The sequence below is a fragment of the Vigna unguiculata genome, chromosome 5, assembly GCF_004118075.2.
Source record: "Vigna unguiculata cultivar IT97K-499-35 chromosome 5, ASM411807v1, whole genome shotgun sequence".
NCBI classification, from domain to species: Eukaryota; Viridiplantae; Streptophyta; class Magnoliopsida; order Fabales; family Fabaceae; genus Vigna; species Vigna unguiculata.
In genome coordinates this window covers 5,076,994-5,099,934 of record NC_040283.1, presented here as the reverse complement: position 1 = coordinate 5,099,934, position 22,941 = coordinate 5,076,994, and the positions used below count along the sequence as shown (strand labels likewise).

Genomic DNA, 22,941 nt, shown 5'->3' with positions numbered 1-22,941 from the left:
ACTATGAAATTGGTAAAACAGGATACCAAATTAGAAAAAGTTCATGGAATCCATTATGAACAAACTTTTTCCAAAGTGCAATATTTCATTCACAGATTATGCACATGACTATCACAATTGATTACTTTTGTACTGCCCTTAAAGTGCTTTACAAGCTAAATGAAAAATGTTATGGCAAATATCATAAAAGGTCATGGCAAATATCATATTCAAAAACTTTCATATTCTCATATATTTCATATTCTAATATTGTAACCAATACAAAACACTTCCTCACAAAACTTATCTCACAGAACATTAATCACCAAGTTTAATACATTCCTAATCATTGCTATAGCAAGCTAAGACATAACTAATTACAATTAACCTTCAACAACACCATAACAACCAAAACAACAGTTGCCACCCACAACAAAACAAATAAAAGTTGCAGAAATTTTCCAATTTTTTTCTCTTGTTGCAATTTCCTCTTCAGCTTCTCATTTTTCTTTATCAAGTCCATTATAACTTTGTCCTTTTCCAAACAACAAACTTTATCTTCTTCAATAGTTTTTCCTTAGTTGGATTCTCTTAAGAGGGCCCATGGAATTACGTCCAACCGATGAGGCGCCACCAAGATCTCTTACTACAAGAGTCATGGAATTCTGCCCTACCCATACTTTAAACATGTCCCATTCACCAATCAAGAATTTCTCATAACATGCATACCATGTAAAATCAACAATTCATACAACTCATGCTTTTCAATTCATACCCAATCAACTAGCATGCCATATCCATTTCAAATGTAACATATTAATCATGCCATCATCACGCAACCTTTCTAGTAAAGCATTTGGGTCAGATAACAAACCACACATCAGTGAACCCTTCAACAACAACATCAAAGCCTGCCCGCTGCCTCGCCCAAGCTAACATGGCTCGCTCAGGCGAGAGGGACCTTCTCGCTCAGGCGGATCCCATCTCGCCTAGGCGAGAGTGCGACAAGGGGACATGTGACTCTACGAGGTCTCGCTCAGGCGAGTCCCTTCTCGCCTAGGCGAGAGCACACCTCGCTCAAAAAGGACGCAAGTCGCCTAGGCGACAATTCGAGTGACAAGGTCTTGGGCGAGCCTATGATAATCTCGCTTAGGCGAGACTAGCTCGCTTGGGCGAGAAAACCAGCACCTGCCACTGTTTCCTCGTGCAACAACCACCCACACACATTCAAACAGTTCAACCATGCATTCTCAATCACTCATTTTCTCACCCAGACCATTAAATCATCAAAAACTCGTAAAATAAGCAGATCCCACGGAAAATACAGTAAGGTCTAACTTCCCTTACCTAGAAAGCAAGCTAGCGGAACACTCCGACACGAACACAGTGAACACGACGTCCTAAGGATGGCCAAAGAGCTGAAATGAACGGTAAAATAGAAACAGGGACGGGTTATTACCAAACCCTAACGGTAAACAGTGGTCCTAGGCCCAAAAAAGGGGGAAACATGAGCTGAGAAAGACTTACGCAGAGTAGGAGCTGGGTTTGAGTTAGCTCGAAGAAGGTTTAGAGCAAACCCTAGCAAAGCATTCTGTACGAGGGGCACAAAGGTGACGGCTGATTCTTCTGCAAGAGTGAAAATGCGAATTAGGACAACTAGGAACGATTTTATCTGCTAGGTCAGCCCTTAGACCCGCTTACAAGGACAACCCCTTTAATTTAGGGCAGAAAAGAAATATCAAATTTTAATGGGCCTTACATTTATCCTTATATTATTTTAAAAACAATAAAATATGCATATAGTTTATAATCAATATGATTGTTTATAAAAAATATTACATTATAAATATTGTTAATATATAGAATTGAAAAAGTGTTTTTTTAAATTATTTTCTAGAAGATAATAATATTTTAACCTCTTTTTTTTATCCATTTTTAATCTATCACTTCAATCATTTTTAAATCATCTATTTTAATTTTTTGTAGTGATGTAATATGATGATCTGATAATGATTAGAATAATAAATTAAAAGTGAATATTTTACTTGTTTCTAAAGTAATTTTCATTATTACTGAAAATCTTTAAGAGGATTCATCTAATTGCTTTCAGTTCTAAAAAAAAATCTATAATATTTTTTCCTACTGACCACCTTATAAAAAAATTGGGTTAAAATATAATTATCTTTCTATAATTGCATATGGGCTTAGACAGATGCATGGATGAAGTTGGAATTTGGGATGGCTGCTACATTGCTCTTCCATTATTGGCCTGTCTTCAACTGTGTCCCCAGCTTGCAGCCTGATTTGAAAATTGATGACTGCAATAACTACTTGTAACATGTCTCATTTGAATATTCACAACTGCAATAACTAGGTGTAACATCATAGTCCCTTATTTGAAAATTCATCACTGCACTGCGATTCTACTCATCTGAACCAAGTTGCATGTCCCTGTGAAACTAAAGAGATAAAAGGGTCTATAAATACTGAAAACTGAGATCAAGGAATTAAGCAGAAAGCAAATCTTTTGGCTAGAGGACTCAGTTTTGTAAGATTATTCTCCTCCCTAATTTATTACTTATAATAATCTTCTGCATTGTGTTTCCAAACTCAGATTGTGTTTGAAAATATCTTCTTCTTTTTTTGTATTGATGAGAATCTTGGTTAATCTTGCTACCAAAGAGAGTAAAATATAATATGAAAGATAAACAACATAAAACTTGCTTCATCGATCCATATATGCGTTCATCTTCTTCATACTTTCGTATATAAAAAATGTTATTTTTCTTAATAATAATTAGTAGTGACTCTGAGCACTCCAAACACGTTGATAATAATAAAAAAAGAATTTCACGCGAAGAAAAATAATATAATAGTAAGTTTAATATTTTTTATCTTAAATTAAAATTTTAAACTAGTATAGTTTTTATAACCTTTTTTTTATTTTCCTTTAAAATTCAATTAATTGTTGTGAAAGTTTTCTATGCTTATATTTTCCTTTTACTATCCATCACATGGTCCATAATAAATTTCTTAAGTTTATAAAAGGTTATATTGGGTCAAATTTTAATATAAAAGGTTATATCTGTTCAGTGGTGATACCTCATAGGCATTCATCATCATGGGTTCATTGGGTTCATCAAATGGAATTCACATGAATGGTGGCAAGGGAGAAAGGAGCTATGCAAACAACTCCTTACTTCAAGTACTATATATTTGTTTCATCTATATTACTATGTAACAATATTATATATATATATATATATATATATATATATATATATATATATATATATATATATATATATATAAAAGATACATTTTTTCCTTTTTCATCTAACTGTTTGATTTTGATTTGCATTGCAGAAAAAATTGATGCTTAAAGCCAAGCCTATACTTGAAGAAACTATAATGATATTGTGTCAAGATTCCACTCCAAAGTGCATGAAAGTAGCAGATTTAGGTTGTTCAGTAGGACCAAATACACTTCTTGTCACATCAAATATTATTGACATTGTTGATGCAACATGCACTCGCTTGAATCTTGAACTACCAACATTCCAATTTTATCTCAATGATTTGTTTGGAAATGATTTCAATACCATCTTCAAGTCCCTTCCAGATTTCTACGAAAAGTTGGTACAAGAAAAGGGTCACAAGTTTGGTTCATGTTTTATCAATGCTACCCCAGGATCCTTTCATGGCAGGCTCTTTCCTAATGATTCTGTACACTTTTTTCACTCTGCCAACAGTCTACACTGGCTCTCTCAGGTCAAATAAACTATTTTCTTCTTCTATTTCCATTCTAAGATGAATATGATCTTATGGTCAACAAAAAAAATGTGTGGTTGGTTTATTTTTTTGGGTTAAGCATGTTTTTAGTTTCTCAATTTTGAAGTAAAATCTAAATTCGTTATTTTATGAAATTTTGATATATTTTGGTCCTCACACTTGAAAAATAAATGAATATAGTTCTTTTAATTTGATTATGTTAAATTTTGTTGACTTGACGTGTCAAACACGTTTCTCAACTTATAATAAAGTAAAAACATGTCAAACAATGTAAATAACTCAATTGTTATTATGAAATGCGTTCAACAAGTCAACAAATTTGACATACTTGGACAGATTATGTCCATTTATCTTTAAAGTTTGAAAACTAAAATGTATCAAAGTTTTGGACATGAATGAATTCCAATTTTACGTTAAAATTCTGGGACTAAAGGCATATTTAACAATTTCTCCTAAGTTGTCTAATTGTTTTCACTCATTTTCCCTTTTGGGAATACAAAGTTGTGTTAAAAACCAAAATGAAAAATAAAATGATATTTTTACAGTAGAAACATACATTATAAAAATGAAAGGAAAGCAAATCAAACAGCCTAAAAAATGCTTGAGTTTATATATTTATTTATCATATTTTGGTTATAGGATCCTTTAAAGGGACTAACTAAGGAGGCAAAAACCCTTAATAAGGGAAACTGCCATATAGTTAGCACAAGCCCACCAGAGGTACACAAAGCTTACCAGAAGCAATTTCAAGAAGGTTTCAAATTGTTTCTGAAGTCACGTTCAGAGGAACTTGTGCATGGAGGAGCAATGGTTTTAGTGTTACCTTGCACTTGCAGAAGTGAAACTGTTTCAAAAAGTCTTTGGGAAGTTATTAGCCTAACACTCAATGACATGCTCTTGGAGGTAAAAATAACAATTTTTCTTGATATTATTTGTCCTTAATGTATATAATTAACAAGGTAATATATATTATACTGTAGGGTTTGATTGAAGAAGAAAAATTAGACTCTTTTAACATACCAACATATGAACCTACAATTGAGGAGATTAGAAATTTGATTAAGGAAGAAGAGTCATTGTTTGTTCAAAGGTTAGAAGTTTTCACTGTGCCTAGGGATGAAGGTATAAGTGAACGTGGAGATTGTTGTTTTCTTGATGAAAGTGTAAGAGCTGAGTTCATAGCTACATACACCAGAGCTGCAATGGAGCCTCTTCTATCTGCAAAGTTTGAGGTACAGGTTATAAACGAATTATTTATCAGGTTTCAATGGAAACTTGAGCAACTAATGAAGGTGGAGAAATTTGAGACTGCCAATGTGATCATATCCATCACAAAAGTTGTTTGAAGAAGTACTTCTCAACACAAGATCATCTTAAATTTTTTTTTTTTTTTTCTTTTCTTGTTTTGATTCGGTGAAATAAAAGGGTGTTTGAAGATGATAGATACTCTTGTTGAAGCTTAAGATTTGTATTAATATCACTTATATACTATATACTGTGTAAACTGGTTTTATCTATAATTAATATAAATCTCCAAGAATATTTTAACATGATTTTTCTTACTTTGTTGTATGATTTCTTCTACCTTTGTATACAATAGGTAGGTTATAGTTTTGCTTTTGGGTTGATAAATTAGCTCCATTACTTCGTTTAAAAGCAGAAAAGGAAAATTTATTTATAAATATAAGTAAAATCCTTTATTTTGTTATTTTATTTTCAACCATGTAAAAATATATAACTATGTTTTTTTTTTCTTTCCAATGTTTTATACCTTTTTTATACGAGTAAAACCATGCTTTGAAGATGTGTTGCTCAATAAAAGATTTTATAAACTAGTCTTTCCTTCGTCATTAGTTTCTTTATGACTCACATATTAAGGGTAAGAACAAGTTTTTTTATATAAGGAACTAAAGTAGGAAAAAAATTATCAAGGACTAAAAATAAAATACATATTTATTTGGGTCAGAAAAATGTGTCAGTTTTTTTTTTTTTTTTGCGATATATCACTTAATAGAAAAATATTTAACATATAAGTAGAAACCAAAATGAAAAAAAAAATATGAATGACAAAAATGGAAGAATTATTTTTATCGAGGATCATATACAAATTCACAAGGAAGAAAAAAGTTATTTTAAATTTAAAATTAAATTAATGTGTCCTTATTTTACACACTAAAAGTTATTTTGCATGTTAAATCAAAACATGAGACACTTATGATATAAATAATACAAAAATTATCTTCTACACTCGTAGAACTAATTTGTTTAAACTTAAAATAAACGATACTAAAATGTTTTTTAATTGAGAAAGAAAAGAATATTTACTTATTGAAATAAATAGAGAAAAGTTATTCTAACATAAATAAATAAATTAGAACAACACAAATAAAAATCTATTTAATTTGTTAAATTATTTTAAGAAAATAAATAGAGATTCGTAGTCTCATCCTTTAATGTTGTTAAATGATGGTTGAAATAAAAGGCTATCATGCATGCCCCAAGCTTCTAGAGGCTTGTCACCCGCAGCATAAGGAATTCCCTGAATTCAACCCAAATAAATGTTATAATAATAATAGTGGTTTAAGATTCATTGACTAAAGAAAAACATTTAACTGTTCCATTTCTAATATAATTTTATCTAAATCACTTATTATATATTTTTAGTTTTTTTTTCAAAACAATTTTCTATGTGTAATAAAAATAAAAATAAATTTCTGATTAAAAAATATTATATTAAAACATATAATCTTATTATGAAAATATCGGGTTTGAAAATTAAGAAAAGAGAAAAAAAAAATGACTCAATTTTCTTGTTGAATGCAAATTTATACCGTGTATAAGAAAGCAGTAGTTAAATTATTTTTTTCAACATAAGCATTTATTATCCTAGATAGTGGAAATTAAAAAAGAAAGAAAAAATGTTTTAAACATTAAAGCTCGTATATTTTCGTAGCTGTAAAAGTTTGAGCGTTAAACTTATCAATTAATAAATGCTGAAATCTTAATTAAATTTGATAAACGTAAATGTATTAAAAATACACGCTAAGGAAATATCAAAAAGTGAGACTATTCTACATGTTTAATATATTTTTGGAGTGTAGAAAATGCCTTTTACAATATTATTATAATATTATTTATTTTATTATGAAGAATAAAAAATTGAGAACGAAGGAGTTGGTCCAAAAATTGCATTTGTAAGAAAACGAGAGATCCAGCAGAAATTGCAGTGCGCGCTCTTCACCAAATCACGGATTTAACACCGTCGATTCAAATCCCCTTCCAAACCCCAATTCCTCTCATTCAACCATGTGGGGCACAATCGCCAACTTCAAGGAGAATTTGAACAAGATCGCCCTCGACGTTCATTACGCTCACGACGACGACGACGACGAAGACGACGAACACCACGTCGTCAGCCCCGCCGTCTCCGATCGCCGCAATTCTCACACCTTTGCTCATTCCAATTCGCTTCCCAGCTCTCCGCCTTCCAATGGAATGTCCGGTCACCCCTACGCTTCAGAGGTACGTTCTCCTCAAGTTCTCTACGTTCTTGTTTGCTTCTTAGATACGATATTCCAAAGTCGCGTGGAACATTGCAATATTAGCTAGGGGCTTGCGATTGTGAATGCTTTAAGAGTTTTTGAATGGCGGAGATTTCGTATTTGAATTCAGAGTGGAAGCAGGATAGCAGCAGGTCGTTGCGTTTAATTTAGGATTGGTGTCACTGAACCCTAGGTGTGAGGTGGTGAAATTAAGAATTGTAAATAGTTACTGTTCATCACCTGTTCTATATGAGACGATGAAATATTGAAACAGAAGGTCTTTGAATACGAGCAAGTAAAGTTCCAATGATGAACCTACATGGACTCTGACTTCCAAGACAGTGTATACAGTATACAAGTGGATGAAAAGGGACATTGCAGGGTCTATTAATACTTGTGATCCTTAATTTGATATCATTGTGTTCCCTCCGTGAGGGGTGTGGGAAATGGCTTTTAAGGCAAATCCTAACAGAATTGCTACTTCTAGTAGAATATTGGTTCCCTGCTTCATGTGTACATTGTAGAATATAAGCCAGTCGATGACGTACATTTGAGGCCCAGAGGATGGATCGTTGGTCATTAATTCAATGCATTGGCTTACTTGCCAAAATAGGGTCCAATTCTTTAGAGAGGGATAAAAAAAAATGTTTATATTAAATCAACTTGCTCCAAAATTGATACTGCTGACACATGTGAAAGTTCTCGTACTCATCAGCCATGATTTCTGTGTAATGTGTAGGTTGAGTTCCCAAACTTGTTAGTATTTGTTTTGGCGTTGTCCATCTGCATCATCTATGGGATAAATCATTTGGTCTTTTTGATGAAAACGGGATGATTCTCGTGGACCTTCAAAAGCTCCTGTATGTTAATTCATAGGATTTATTTAAAGCCAAGATCCAAAAGCTTTTGGGTGTTCTCAATCTGGGTTTCTGTGGTTGTTTGTCTAGAAAGAGATGATAGAATCTTGTCAGGTGACACTCTTCCATTGAGTTTTCTTATAAAGGAAAGTTTAAACCTAACTCAACTTCACAAAACTAACTTTTAAGGTAGGGTTTGCATCCCACTTGTACACTATAATTTGGTCATATTTCTATTTGATATGGGATTTCTAACACACCGCTCATGCCGAGGACATCAAATGCGGGATTAGAGGGAAACCCAAAAACTGGTGACATGATAGACTCCACAAATTTCAATAGGATAGGCACTGATAGGCTTTGATACCATCTTGTCAAAGTGAATTTTAAACTTAACTAAACTTCACAAAATCAGCTTGTAAAGCGAAATTTGCACTTCGTTTATATAGATTGCTATAGCCATATCTCTAGTTGATGGGAAATTTACATCTTATCTCCTTAGGCCTAGGACATTGAACATGGGAATAGAGGAAAGCTCAATATCGGGAATGTTATAAAGGTGAACTTTAAACGTAAATCAACCTTACAAAACCAAGCTCTTTCCATCTACTGTCTGATAAGCAATATCTCATTGCTGTACATGTGGTATTATGAACACACCACTTTTACTAATTCATTTCTTTAGTTCTTGAGAATTTCTTATTTCCTTTTTGTATCCTTCTTTTCTATATATATTTAATCATTTTCTCCTATAAAAAACACTAGCATTTGCGAATTTTGCACGGAAGTGTAATGTATTCAAATTCAAATTGTGTGCCATACATTTCCCCTTGAATTGTGGAGTAGAATATAGTAATAGGTCGGTTTTGTTTTGTGGTTAAAGATGTCATTTTTTAATTTTATATTATTTCTTGTAGATAGAACAATATAAAGCAGAAATCAAGAGACTTCAAGCTTCTGAGGCAGAAATTAAAGCACTATCAGTTAATTATGCAGCTATATTAAAAGAAAAAGAGGTATATCCCGGGTTATTAGTTTTCTACATATATGTACCTGTAGTACGTTGAATTTTATTTTGCTGTTTCTTATGTTGAACTGTTGGAGCTACTTAATGTTCAACTATCGAATAATTTTCTTTATAAACACTTCTAGTAGAACAAAATGGTAAAAAAACATGAATTAAACTTCTCCTATAAGCTAAAATTAGTTTATGTATAAACTAATTTGTAGAAGTCTTCCCGAGCAAATTTTATCTTATGGGAAGCCATAGGCACATGATCAAACAGACCATGTGGGAATCTCTATTATCTTCTCCTAAACAGGAAGTGCTCCAACCTATTCTCAAATAATATCCTTTCTAAATCTTCTATATCCTCTTGTCCACCTCATATTCATCTCAACTACACATAATTTTCGCTCTTATCAGCACTTCTGCTAAACTCTCACTGCTACGGAGTACTATTATGGTGTTGTAGCTATCTGATATAATTTTCGTGAAATTTATTGGAAAATTTTTGTCCACAAATTATAATTAATTTTTTTTCAATCTCATCCACCCAACTTGAATCCTGGATTATGATTAATCTTTCTTTCCATTACATTGTAAGATGGATCCAAGGCACACTGTAATTTCTAATTTGGACCTTACATCGTTTTTGTATTAAGGTGAACTCAACTGTCATGCATGGTTTGAAGAACTCAATTTTGCATCTCTAAAACTTTGACCCCTTCTCCCCTTTGTCAACACAAAAGGTTCTTTACTTTTTCAAATATATTGTTGGATCATATGTATTATGTAATATCTATCTCAGGCTGAGCAGAGGTTCCAGAAAGAGTCAATTAACAGTTTGTCTAACTTGTTGAGTTAGTGGCCTTTTGTTAAGTTTAACTATCTGATCCTTTCGACTTTCCAGGATCATATTGTTAGATTGAATAAAGAAAATGGCTCATTAAAACAGAATTTGGATACGAGTCCCGTATCCACAAATGGCGGTTACACAGTCAAGGTAATCCTATTTTTTGATTCAAACTTTATTATGTTGTATAAAAATATTTTAACCTGTGTTTTAAGCACTCCATTACATTTGATCTCTTGTATTTCATGATTTTCACATGAAGTTTAGATAGTGAGAAGGACAAAGGTATTGGATGGATTACATTTTCTGGTTAGAAAAACTCAACCACCTTTTAGATTGTCAATTATCAATTTTAGTTCTTGACACATGGTTAGGTCATACCTTACATCTCTTCTTGTTCTAGAGACAATTATTTGAGTGATTCATACCAATTACGTTTATCTCTCATCACATAGATAAGGTGTTACTTTAACTATAGGATATGTCTGTGTGTTGTGTGTTCTGCCACTAACTACATTAAAATGATATTTTGTCAATAAAACATACCTGATTGAGAAGCTATGGTTGTGTTGAGATAATTATTGAAACCATACTTAGGATTTTGTAATCTGTACTAGTTTATATGTATGGAGTTTGGCCAAATTTAACTAATTGATGTTTTCTATTTTTCTTTGTTTTATTTTTCCATTAAGACCCTGTTCCGCCAGAGGAGTTTTCCATAAACTTGGTTTTGATTGGAGAATTTTTACTTGATTGATTTCGATTTTTCTTTTTTGTTTTTCCTACTTTGTCGTGACCCCCTCCTAATGTTGGAAACTTGAACTCTTTTGGTCAATTATTGTTTAGGGGGGGATGGGGAGAAGACTGTCGTGTATATAATATTGATCATGATGGGAATGGCCTGTTTTCATGTAATAAAAGTTGATGTAAAAAAATAGTTTCTATAGTTTATTTTCTTCTTTGACATTGGGTTACTCCTTCCTCGCTAGACTTGTGAAATGATATGAATGTTATATTCTTTAGTAGCTTTTTGAAACCGGAGTCTTAGATGTTGACAATTCGATGAAAGTCCAAAATACAACAATGTTCATATTCAGACGTAGTGCTTATCTTATGTACATAGGGACTTGCATTTATATTTACTGTTCTTAAATGTAATTAAATCTGGAAAACATATAAATATATGCTATTCAGAGTGCTTTTTCACTCAATCAATTCATCAAAATATTTAGTCTTCAACTTGGTATCAGATCAGGTTCTTTAGGATTATCTATGCGTTATAAAAATATAGGACAGTTCCTCTGCAGGTGCTTATCTTGGGAGGTTGTTGTGTGTACATGTTTGCGGAACTATCATTAGAGACCTTGTACGTGCCATTCCAGTTCAATAAACTTATGCTAGAGTAAATAGCCACTTTAGCCCTGAATTTGGAATGTCTTGTCACATCAGTGTCTGAATTGAAGAAAATTACAAATGAAAGTCCTTGAACGTTTAAATTGACAAATGCGTGAGTCTAAATTAAAAATAGAAGTGACTAGAGCCACAATATTGACATATTTAGAGACTAACAAGAGAAAAGGTCCTTGAAAGTGTAAATCCACTGTCACGGTAGTCCAAAAACAAAAGTGACTAAAGTGGTAATATTAACATTTATTTAGAGACTAAACGAGAAATTTTAGGTTTGGGGACTATTTATCAGAGTTATTTAACATTTTCTTAATTTCAAGAACTAATTTGACAGCACGATCAATTTCAAAGATAAAGTGGTTGTGGTGTTTACTCTTGATTGTTTCTTGTAGTGCTGCTGATTCAAGATTCTCAACATAACTAACAGTTCTTGTTGATTGCTTTTGAATATTTGAAGGGAAATAGTGACCAGTCATCCAATCGACAGCATAGGTTCACAACTCAAATGAAAAATCTTTATGCTACAAACAATGGAACCACATCTGCTTTGGAATACGATGGTATTCAAACCAAGATGGTATCTAAACACTCGAACTCTCGAGTAAAGGACAAGGTAACTACATCTTAGATTTTTTTGTTACTCCCAAATCATGAATCTATGTAGATAGATTGATCCATTTGGTGGATTGCATTTATAATACTTTTCTATTTTGATTTTTTCTTTGTCAAATTGTATATTCGTTTTTCATGGAATCATTATAAACATTTTAAAAATAAAGTAGAGACAATTAGTTTTTGTTTGCTTTTCTAATTTTTTAACTTGCCATTTCAATTTAAACTTTTTGTTAGAATTTATGTTTATTTTTAGTGATGAGTGAACTTGACAACAGATGTATGAATGCCTTCTAGGAGCTAGCAGATATGGTAGCGGGAAAAAGTAGCCCAGCAGCAGCAGTACAGCATTCTGATGATATACATAAAATGAAGCTGGAACTAGAGCTAGAACAGAAAAAAATGGCACATATTCAGCTTAAATTACAGGGTCATTATTCTGCATTTAGAATATATGTGTGTGTGTGGACTGTATTATCATTTTGTACGTCTAGATAGAAACTGCTAACAATTTGGATCTTTCTTTGATGTCAGAGGAAGAGAAATTGAACAAGTTATTCCAAGAGGAGCTTACATTATTAAAGTTGGAAAGAGACAAAGTGAGTCTATCCAAGCAAAATTAATTTGATTAAATATTATTTTATTTCTATAAGAATCTGGCAAATGTTTTTGCGCCATAATAAAAGGGAAAATGAATAGATAATATTTTCTTAAAAATAAAATAAGATACTAGCCATGCGTTAACTACTTTTATATTCACTACTCAACTGTATTGATTACTTTATGGTAGTTTTTTTGGTTTTCAAATTGAAATATGTTGAAATTTATTTCCTAGAATAGGTGTTTCGATATTCTTTTGTCTCTAACATTCTGGTAGTTTTATTTATTTTCTGATTATATAGCATTTTGTATTTCATATTTTTTTAATATATCTACCATTGGCCATAATTCCATCTGCTATGTATGTATGGAAAACTTTCGGCTCACGGTCATAAGCTGTCATCCACAATTGGTAAGAGTGCTTTGGTTGTGAATGGTAATTGGTATTAAGATCAAGAGGAAGGCCTGGAAGAAAATCAAAGAATGATTTGATAAGGAGAAAATGAAAATATATATTTTTAAATAAAACATTTTCTAGATTCATGAGAACTATGGGAGTAGAAAGTAGACGAGAACATGAGTCAGCTTTTTCCAATGAATTCTATTCTCTGTTCCTCTATTTCTTTCGATATTATTTAACTAAGAGAATTAGTTGAACACTGTAAGGGTTACCACTGAACCTATCAAACACATTATTTTTACATTAATAACGTCCATTGCATCATTGATACCATATGTCTTCTCAAGTAACCAGGATGTTGATTTTGTTGTACTATGGAATATGATAAGCTGGACTATTATTGTTTTCGGTTATCTAACCAATACATGTATTGTATTATTGCTTGGCAGACAACATATGAGATGAGCAAATTACATAATGAATTGAATGGGAAAATATCAGAAATTAATCGTTTGCAAATGGAGTTGAGTAGACGGGAAGATGAAGAAACAAATAGCTTCAAGAGACTGATTGAATCTTTGGAGAAGGAAAACACTACTCTTAAGGTCAGTAAATTTATGCATTAATTTTTTTTATTCATAAGAAAGAACCAACTGTCCTATCACTCAATACGTTATAATGACTGTTTGCTGGTATTGTGCTCGAGAATGCACTTTAATATATTCTATCTTATCATTATTAGTTGGAAAAGCATGAACTTGAGGCTGAGGTCAAATCAATTAGGACTTCTGGTAAAATATCTCCTGATGCTTCTCAGATTCAGAGAAGGATTCCAAGCTTTAACAATCATGTGAGCCAAAACTTAATAGCAATTTCTACTTTACGGGTTATATGGCTTATGAATCATGCTAGTAACTGTTTGTCTTCTTTTTTTTCTGGGGTTTTGGAAATTGGTTTTTGGGTAGCAGTTACCCGATCCTTCCAAAAGTTTTCCAAGGAATGAAGAGTTGGAAAAATCCTTACATAAGCTAAGTGAAGAATTGGAGGAAACACGAAAGGGGAATGAAGAGTTGGAAAGATCCTTACTTAGGCTAAGTAAAGAATTGGAGGAAACACAAAAGGAAAGGGACAAAGCAGCACAACAATTGACCCGTCTTAAACAGCATTTGTTAGAAAAGGTTTCATTTTCACTTTATATTTTTGAAGCAAAATCAATAAAGATTGAGCATGATTTAAAGGGACAAACAATGTGCTGGATTTTATAAATAAATTTGTTGTTATTCTCAAAATATAGTCTCACTTGTATTATATTGTATCCTCAATTGAGCCATCAGGAATTGCATTTGTTAGAAAGGTTTAGTTTTTCACTTTATTTTTTTGAACCGTAATCAGTAATGTTTGAGCATGATTTAAAGGGACAAACAAGACTTTCATAAAAAAATTGTTATTCTCAAAATATAGACTACCGTTTGTATTATATTTTGTCCCGAGTTATCTACAATGAACTTCATGCACCCATCTCTATTGAATGTAACATACTAATCTTTTTGTGGTATACTCAAAGATGTTCACCATATTAATATTTCTATGGTACACTCATAGATGTTCACCATATTAATCTTTCTGTGGTACACTCATTGATGTTCACCATATTAATCTTTCTGTGGTACACTCATTGATGTTCACCATCTAGCATTTTGTTTAGGAATCTGAAGAGTCCGAAAAAATGGACGAGGATAGCAAAATAATTGAAGAACTTCGTGATAGCAATAATTATTTAAGGGCTCAAATATCACATCTTGAGAGAACTCTAAAACAGGGAACTGCGAGTCAGGAGAAACTGAAGATGGAAAATAGCAATGAAATTCTCAAATCCAGGGAAATCATTGAAGACCTGAACAAGAAGTTGGCTGACTGTATGAGCACAATAGATGCAAAGAATACAGAACTTTTAAATCTACAGACAGCTCTTGGACAATATTATGCTGAAATTGAAGCTAAGGTTGATTTTAATTTTGTATTTAGAAATTAATAATATGCATTGATTTAAGTTGTCAACATTCCTTCTTATTTTTTTAGCTAGTATCTTTTCAGTGCGTGTCTGTCTTTTGTTCTACAGAGTAAGTTTATATTCACCATAAATTTATTTTCTGAAGGAACATTTAGAAGGAGATCTGGCTCGTGCAAAGGAAGAAAAGTCTAAGCTTTCTCTACTGTTGAAAGTATGAATCTCTCTCTCATACAATTTATTAATATAACTTTTTGACGACCCACACTTTTAAGAATTAAACATAACAGAATTCCACCCTTTATATTGATGATTTTGTAACAATAAAAGAATATGATTCTCTTTGCTGAGTTTGCAGCATTGGACCCCATTATTCCCCAAAATTTTGCTGCAGTGTACTGATGTTTTATCATGTTTTCTGACTCAAAAGTATTAGAAGGTAACTTTTTGGTGTTTCCAATTGCCAGGATGCACAATGCAGAGCAGATGTCTTGATCAGTGAAAAAGAAGAAATTTTAGCTAAGCTTTCTCAATCTGAAAAGCTACAATCAGATTGGAGAAGTAGAGTAAGCAAGCTCGAAGAAGACAATTCCAGGTTGAGGCGAGCGGTTGAACAGAGTATGACAAGGCTAAATAGAATGTCAGTGGATTCAGATTTTCTTGTTGACAGGTTGGCATGTTTTTCAACTAAGTAGTTTTTTCGTGCTATATTGGTTTGGTCTTGGGAGCTTCCAATTTTTTCTAGTTTGTTAGGTTCCCATACTTGAAAATGTTTTTCGCTAATTATATGGCTTCTGCTTTTATTAATCTTAATTGTATTTTTGTCAGGCGCATTGTGATAAAATTACTTGTTACTTATTTCCAGAGAAACCACAGCAAAGAGGTATGGAAATTTTCTAATTTGTTTGCTCTCTCTCTATATATGTGTATGTATGTATGTATGATGTATGTAAGTATGTATGTCTATGTATCATTAAGGACTTCCATTCCTTTGTGTTGTACATAATAAAGTGATATTGGGGACAGGTTTTGGATCTGATGGTTCGCATGCTGGGATTCTCTAATGAGGACAAACAAAGAATAGGTGTTGCTCAACAGGGTCCAGGAAAAGGTGTTGTCCGTGGTGTTCTAGGGTTGCCTGGCCGCCTAGTTGGAGGTATCTTGGGAGGAGGTGGTTCCACTGAATCAGCTGCTAATGCGGGAGCAGATAACCAGGTGATTTCTTCTCATCTTGTGTTTATTTATATGTGGGCTTTATCAGAATAGAATATCATAAAAGGTACACAAAAGCTAGCTGTAGGTAGAAAGTCGAGGGCCTTAAACGCTACTCCTGAATCCCATAATTCCGAATGTGGTACTCCCAAGTCACATTCTTGCAATTGGATCCTATCAGAATATTGAGGGCGACTTTTCTTCGTTTTCTTTAATTTTTGGGATTGCTCAATGCCGGAAGAAAATAATGGTGTTAAAAATTTTATTCTAACTGGAACCTCGTCCTTCTATGTCTCCCTTTGGTGAACACAATAATTTGTTTTTATTTTAACATGGAACATGTTCCAGGTTTATGCTATATAGCAAATGTTTTATATGCATGTCATTCCTTGGTCCAAAACATCTACTAAAATAAAATTTCCAAATTCTCCACTGCATTCTAGATCTTGTCACATTTTACGCAATTTGCTTGAATTTGATTTGTACAGTTTCCCTTTCAGTCCTTTGCAGATCTGTGGGTTGATTTTCTTCTCAAGGAAACAGAAGAAAGAGAGAAGAGGGAGTCATCAGGAAGTACAGATAAATCCATGGATGATTCGCATGATAGAAGTTATACTAATTCTTCTCCACCACCTTCCAATCAGTGGTTTAGAACTGGAACCGGATACTTTCAGCATTCCGAACAACTTGGTTCGGAGTTCTCAACAGTTCCCCTTACATCTTCATCAGATAGTTCAAAACTCCTTCCCAGATACTAAGTATACATTTTTTGTGTAATTAATCAAAAGGTATAGATCAGAGATAAATTGTAGACGTGTAATCTTGTTCAATTAATTCTTTCATTTCATTGCCCCCGTTCTCTTGTGTGAATATTATTGCATATTTTGAAACTCTTAAACTGTGCAAAATTACCTCATGTATATGTAGTGAAATATCACTCCTTTTTCTCTAAAACATGTATGTACAATGCTTACAACCCTACGTGCTTACTCATCTGTTTATTGTCTTTTTCTTTCCCTTTACTGTATTCAATTAGGAGAGTAATTCATTCATTTTATTAATATAAATTTTTTTAGAGTAAAATAAGTTGTTTGAATAGAAAAAGTTAAAGGAAAGTTAAAAATTTGAGAATTTTTAGAAAATATTTGAAATAACTAAACCAATAAAATTTGAAATTTACTAAAAATAGAGGAAATTGAAATTTCACTTACAATCACTTTTCCTTGATATACATCTGCATACACATTGAGAAAAATTCAATTATGTTATTTTAATATTTAAATTTGACTTATATCTTTTTAAAGTTTAATTTTTAAATAAAGGTTTTAAAGTTAGAACTTTATCTTAAAAAAGTTAATGTATTTTTAATTATCTTATCCAAATAAAATATTTATTTAAAAATTAATATGATCACAAAAATTTCGTCTAGTAGTAAGTTCTTTTATTGCTTGAATTTAATCTAGTTGATTAGTGTTTAAGTCTATGAAGAACTTAATGGCACTGAGTGTTTTATCGCTATCAAGATTTATGTCAAATTAAATTGAAGATTTGTGAAGATTATTCAGTTGTATTTGTCTTGAAAGCATCAGTTTAGTTTTTGGTTTTAAGTTCAGATAATGAAATAGTGCTCACTTGTTTTCTCCAACTGTTCTAGTGTGATATATTTGTCAGTTATTTTTTGTATCATTATTATTTTACTCATTTGTGTTGATAATCAATCTAGAAGATTTGTGAGATATTTCATTTCTCATATAAGTAAATATTTTAAATTTATAAGAACATACAAAAAAGGGAGAAAAAGAAAATCTATTTTAGCCTAGATTAACCTACTCTTTAATACTAGGCAGTATTACATGATGAAAAGTTGAACCTTCTTTTTGTTTGTTTAAAGGAATAATTTGAAAAGGCGAGGATGAAACAAAGTGACGCGACGTTAGAAAGAATTGACACCCTTATCACCATCGATGCGACGATGGCAGTTATCCATCCATTCAACTCCAAACATCCAATTATTGATTGAATAGGTCAATCCCATGCCACCACATTCCTCCTTCAACTTTCTATATGATACAGTATAGTGTATTTATTGACCTCGTAAACAAACACATACAAATCACAAACCGCTACACACACATATTGATAAATTCATTTTTACAACTATTTTGAAATTTGTAAACTGTTATTCATTCAAATAAACTTGTATTGAAAATGTCTTTGGATATTAAAGTATAGTGAGCCTTTTCAAAAAGGCAATTGCATGCTGTCAACTGTGAAATGGCGTCATATGTTTCGGTCTATCTTCTGCCTATTCTTCCCACAAAATTACTTTTTCCATTAGACTATCACGCATGTCATATAATCTTTGACGCTTTCTTTGTGTCTGTTGGGAATCTTATCATTCTTTGTAGCCTTTTATTAGCCATTGAGCCATCGTCATAGCATTGTCGGAATTATTTTCCTCAAATATATTCCTTTTTCTTCCCTATTTATTAATGCTGAAATATTGACGCGATTAATGTTATAATATCTAGACCCAATCATACCAAAAAAAAAAACAATACACTGATTTTTTTGCCAAATCAATCCATATTTAGTATAGACCAACACTAATATATTTAGTACTCTATAAAACTTGCGTACACTAAACATATATTCCCCTAATACATATCATACATTGCCTGCCGGTTAATAACAGAAACAGTGGTTCTAGAAAAATTTATAACCAATCTAATACTTAAATTCTGGTAGAAAAAGAGCATGCAAGTCATACATTTTATCTTACAGTACAAATTATTTTATTGAACAACTCATACAAACCTTCAACAACAAAAAAACCAGTAAAATCCATATGTGCTTGCACAGTTAGAAACTACTGAGAAATTACTAATTTTTGAAGATAAATCAGACCCATTGCCATTGACACCATACCAGCCTAAAACCAACCCAGAAAACATCAAGACTACATCAAGACTGACATTTGATAAAAGAAACTGGCCCTGGCAACTTCCTTGACCAAACAAGTGGAACTCTTTCTTTGTGATGTTACAAACATTAACTCACTATGATAACTTAGCTTTTAAAGCACCAAGTGGGATCTTACTCAAGACCTTAGCATCAAACACAACATACTGCTTTTTAATCTCAATAACTGCCTTCTCTGCAAGTGGATCTATCTTATCCTCGTACTTCTCATATAGCACAGGAGCCGTGTGCAACAAGATAAAAGCTGCCCATGTAATCAAGAATATGTAAATGAACTAAGTTCCATACAAACTTTTGTAATAAAATTTTCTAGATAAAAGGAATACTAATTACTTACTTATGTAGAAGAGGGTCAAGAAGTTGCACCAGTTCCCCACAATTGACAGAATCCAAACGCCAGCAATAACCTGACATCCACAAAGAAGCATCAAACTAGGTACCCATTTATCTATCAATTAAAGCAAAGCAGCTTGCAAGAAAGCAAGAAGCGGTACCACTTTGGTAAGTTATAAATAACTGACCCAAAACTTCAGACATTATTTATGAAAAACTTTCATTTAATATGTGCATAATGATGACAAATGGTTTTTGAAGTCACACACCATAAGGAATTTCTTCAAATCTCTTCCAGAACCAATATTATGCAAAACAGCAAATGCCCTGTTGATTTCAATCCTCAACGCAGATGCCACTTGCAGGAATGGCTCTTCGGGAAGATGAACTTCTGGAATGCGAGGTGGAGATCTGCAATACATATTTTAACATTCCCGAACAAGAGTTTAGATAAGGTTAAACCCCAAAACACAAAACAACATATTAAGAAATTCCAGAGACTCACTTGTGAATAAAAGTATGAGCATTGGACCACAAGAACAGAACTGCGAGCAACAGTATCAAAATGTGGCACACCAGAGTAAGAAAGTGATACTCAAGCAACTCAAACAGGACCCAAACAGCAGTGGCTCCGCCAAGCACGCCAGCAGATATCTTCTTGTTCCTCCACAATAACACGTCAGCAGCTGCAAAAAGGTAACGAAAAAAGAGTCGTAAGATAATAACATCATAGACTGATACTTCTTTGGCTCTCTCTCTATATAACCACACACAACAGCACATAATTCTCCATTCAATTACTTATCATCAAACAAACAAACACTCCGGTATTCTTCACGAAACATCAGAATCATCACGAACGCAGCCCTAGTTAATTTCATAACACAAGCTATCTATTATCATCCAAACCGAGACTGCAGCTAAATTCAACTCACCTAGAATTAAAAACCACCTGGAAACATAATATATAATAAACCAGAAACAGGGAAAGCTCGCAAACATTAAAAACACAATTTTGAGAAAATCCAGTTAACCTAAGAAAGCCACCAAGAGAAGCACAACATATTAGTCAGCATCTAGGTAACCCCGTTAAACGATAAGCGACATGAGGCAAGGTCAGGCCAAGTCAAAACATTTCCACATTATAGCTTTTCTCAAAACGCAATAAAACGACGACCAAAATAAGAGAGAGAAGGAACAGAATATAATTTACGTTTTCCGGCGCCCAAAACGGAATGAACGGGCCTCTCCCTGCCGAAAAGGCGGAAAACCTTATCCTTAACGGACGAAGTGACCGTTTTTTCGGAATCCGAATCGGAAGAGGACGAGGAATCGTGACCGTGAAGCTTCTCGCTTATCTTATCCAGCAACGATTGGTCGGCGGCGGCGCCAGTGGTGACGGTGCTTTCCGGTTCCTCCGCCATAAAGCCGAGAATTTTTCAGATCGAAAGAACTCTAACCCTAATGCGTCGATTTCGGAGCACGAAATGGGAGAAACTCCCTTCTTTCTTTGGTTACAGTTGTTGCAGTGAGTATGAGAGTAGGGTTGGAGAGTGCGAATCTCAGTATGGTTTTATATCAGTCGAGAACATCGAGGTTCGTGTGTCCGAACCTCACGCTCGGTGAAGATTTGAAATCGAAATAGGAAATGACGGCGTTTGAATTAGCGATGACTGTAACGAGGACCTCAACTCCCAAAGTATCTTTTTCTGAAATATACATTTTTGAAAATAATGGTAAAACTAATTTTTTTAATTTTGTTAAATAAACTACAGAGAAGTTTTTTTTATATATATTTTAAAATAAAGGTAAATTTCAAAAATAAAAAATATCACATGTCTCCTCTCACATATTCACTCTCATTTAAACTTTTTCATCAAATTTTTTTCTATCATTTATTTTTCTCGCCTTCCATATTTTAGTTATTTTTTCTACATTTTTTTAAGTAACATATTATCTTCATATTTTGTTATATGCTTAAGGTGAGGGAAAGGGAGGTGCAAATTTGAGAGAAACAAGTCGTGATTTTGACTTGTTGATATATAAAGTGTACAACTAATCAATGTTAAATATATAATTAATTATATTACTTTAACTATAGGTGCTCTATTTTTTTTATGCATAATATGTGTGCTTTTTAATATCATAATTACTCATTTCTTTCTGACCAACTAACATTCTTTTACTCGTTTCTTTCTAAACAACTAACATTATTTCCCTCGTTTCTCTCTGTTTTTTTCGTATTTATTTATTTTATTTTCATTTTTATAATAAACAAAGTATTTCATAGTTTTTGTTTAAAAAGTTTGATATAGATCTATTATCGCTGGATTTAACCTCTCCGTTAGTTTTATTTTTATTAATTTGGTTTTGGAAATAATGAAGATGGAACTAGAGATGAAATAAGTTAAAAAAATAGGGAAAAAAACGATTTAAAAATTATGTAACAAATAAGTAGATGTCATTATCTTTTAACTATAAAAAAATTACATTTATGTGAGAAAAATTGATGAAAGATATTTATATATTAATAAGTTGTCTGTAATGAATTGATTGGAATATTGGGAAAGTATATATATATATATATATATATATATATATATATATATATATATATATATATATATATATATATATATATATATATATATTATGACGTCATACTCTTTTTTCATACCATTTATTGTTTTAAATCATTTGATCAAGCTTCTAATGAAATCAGAATGTCTCATCTCCTTGAAAAGGTTTAGATTTCGTTAAGCTTTAAGTTTTACTTAAAAGTTCTAATAAGAAGAAAATGATCTGATTTTAAAATCAAATTTAGATTTCTTTTTTTTAATTTTCTTGTATTGTTCCTCTGACCTATGATGTGCTTTCAATATATTAATGACCACTAATTTTAAAATTTTAAAATATATTTAAAAAAAATTAAATACCAATAAAGTATAATTCTAATGTTGAGCAGAGGACCATAAAAAAATATAATAGAGAGTCTAAATTTATTAAAATAACACCAAAAGAAAAAATTAATTTAATTTCTACCAATTAAACTATTTTCAACATCAACCAACAATTTATCATACAATAAATTAGTTAAAACTCAATGTCATCGATCTCAATAACATGTCAATTCCAATTTAAACATTCAATATAACATCAATACGAATTGAAACTTGTCTCTACTAGGTTTTTCACCTTCATTGGTGTATATATAAATTATACATGTAATTAATCTTGATAAACTAAAATAGTATCCCCTGCTACTAAAATAATAAAATTCATACGTTAATGGTTTTCGATGCATACGAAACTCTAAAATAATAAAATAATAAATAAAAATGCTATTAAAATGATAAAAGTC

At 32.2% G+C, this 22,941-nt stretch overlaps 3 protein-coding genes across 6 annotated transcripts; 2 read left to right on the top strand and 1 right to left on the bottom strand.

The window, feature by feature from the left end:
• The first annotated feature begins 2,479 nt into the window (after nt 1-2,479).
• On the top strand, nt 2,480-5,318 carry LOC114186187 (probable caffeine synthase 3). The gene is made up of 5 exons (XM_028074224.1): nt 2,480-2,527; nt 3,073-3,184; nt 3,346-3,750; nt 4,411-4,674; nt 4,752-5,318. The coding sequence occupies exons 2-5, from the start codon at nt 3,101-3,103 to the stop codon at nt 5,115-5,117; spliced, it is 1,119 nt and encodes a 372-aa protein (XP_027930025.1). The 5' UTR covers nt 2,480-2,527; nt 3,073-3,100; the 3' UTR covers nt 5,118-5,318.
• Nucleotides 5,319-6,950: 1,632 nt separating this feature from the next.
• On the top strand, nt 6,951-17,219 carry LOC114185578 (golgin candidate 3-like). 4 transcript variants are annotated; one of them, XM_028073393.1, is made up of 15 exons: nt 6,951-7,293; nt 9,088-9,186; nt 10,084-10,176; nt 11,891-12,046; nt 12,343-12,475; nt 12,580-12,644; nt 13,495-13,650; nt 13,788-13,895; nt 14,014-14,223; nt 14,751-15,047; nt 15,202-15,267; nt 15,521-15,723; nt 15,882-15,936; nt 16,080-16,268; nt 16,776-17,197. In XM_028073393.1, the coding sequence occupies exons 1-15, from the start codon at nt 7,078-7,080 to the stop codon at nt 17,040-17,042; spliced, it is 2,313 nt and encodes a 770-aa protein (XP_027929194.1). In that variant the 5' UTR covers nt 6,951-7,077; the 3' UTR covers nt 17,043-17,197. The 4 variants fall into 4 exon arrangements, with proteins under 4 accessions (XP_027929194.1, XP_027929197.1, XP_027929195.1 ...); XM_028073394.1 differs by having other exon boundaries at nt 6,953-7,293; nt 16,766-17,219; XM_028073397.1 differs by lacking the exon at nt 6,951-7,293 and adding an exon at nt 9,836-9,922.
• Nucleotides 17,220-19,007: 1,788 nt separating this feature from the next.
• LOC114186004 (reticulon-like protein B5) lies at nt 19,008-21,256 on the bottom strand. Its single transcript, XM_028073995.1, has 5 exons — nt 20,794-21,256; nt 20,086-20,266; nt 19,850-19,991; nt 19,585-19,654; nt 19,008-19,491 (listed from the first exon to the last, which is right to left on the bottom strand). The coding sequence occupies exons 1-5, from the start codon at nt 21,002-21,004 to the stop codon at nt 19,325-19,327; spliced, it is 771 nt and encodes a 256-aa protein (XP_027929796.1). The 5' UTR covers nt 21,005-21,256; the 3' UTR covers nt 19,008-19,324.
• Between the last annotated feature and the right edge of the window lie 1,685 nt (nt 21,257-22,941).

Excerpts from the sequence above, each read along its gene's own strand:
- LOC114186187 (XM_028074224.1), top strand. The coding sequence starts at position 3,101 with ATGGGTTCATTGGGTTCATCAAATGGAATTCACATGAATGGTGGCAAG. Across the intron at positions 3,185-3,345 it reads CAAACAACTCCTTACTTCAA|AAAAAATTGATGCTTAAAGC; the intron begins GTACTATATATT and ends TTTGCATTGCAG. Across the intron at positions 3,751-4,410 it reads GTCTACACTGGCTCTCTCAG|GATCCTTTAAAGGGACTAAC; the intron begins GTCAAATAAACT and ends TTTTGGTTATAG.
- LOC114185578 (XM_028073393.1), top strand. The coding sequence starts at position 7,078 with ATGTGGGGCACAATCGCCAACTTCAAGGAGAATTTGAACAAGATCGCC. Across the intron at positions 10,177-11,890 it reads ATGGCGGTTACACAGTCAAG|GGAAATAGTGACCAGTCATC; the intron begins GTAATCCTATTT and ends GAATATTTGAAG. Across the intron at positions 15,268-15,520 it reads AGCTTTCTCTACTGTTGAAA|GATGCACAATGCAGAGCAGA; the intron begins GTATGAATCTCT and ends TCCAATTGCCAG.
- LOC114186004 (XM_028073995.1), bottom strand. The coding sequence starts at position 21,004 with ATGGCGGAGGAACCGGAAAGCACCGTCACCACTGGCGCCGCCGCCGAC. Across the intron at positions 19,992-20,085 it reads GCTCATACTTTTATTCACAA|ATCTCCACCTCGCATTCCAG; the intron begins GTGAGTCTCTGG and ends TATGTATTGCAG. Across the intron at positions 19,492-19,584 it reads CTTGACCCTCTTCTACATAA|CTTTTATCTTGTTGCACACG; the intron begins GTAAGTAATTAG and ends TTACATGGGCAG.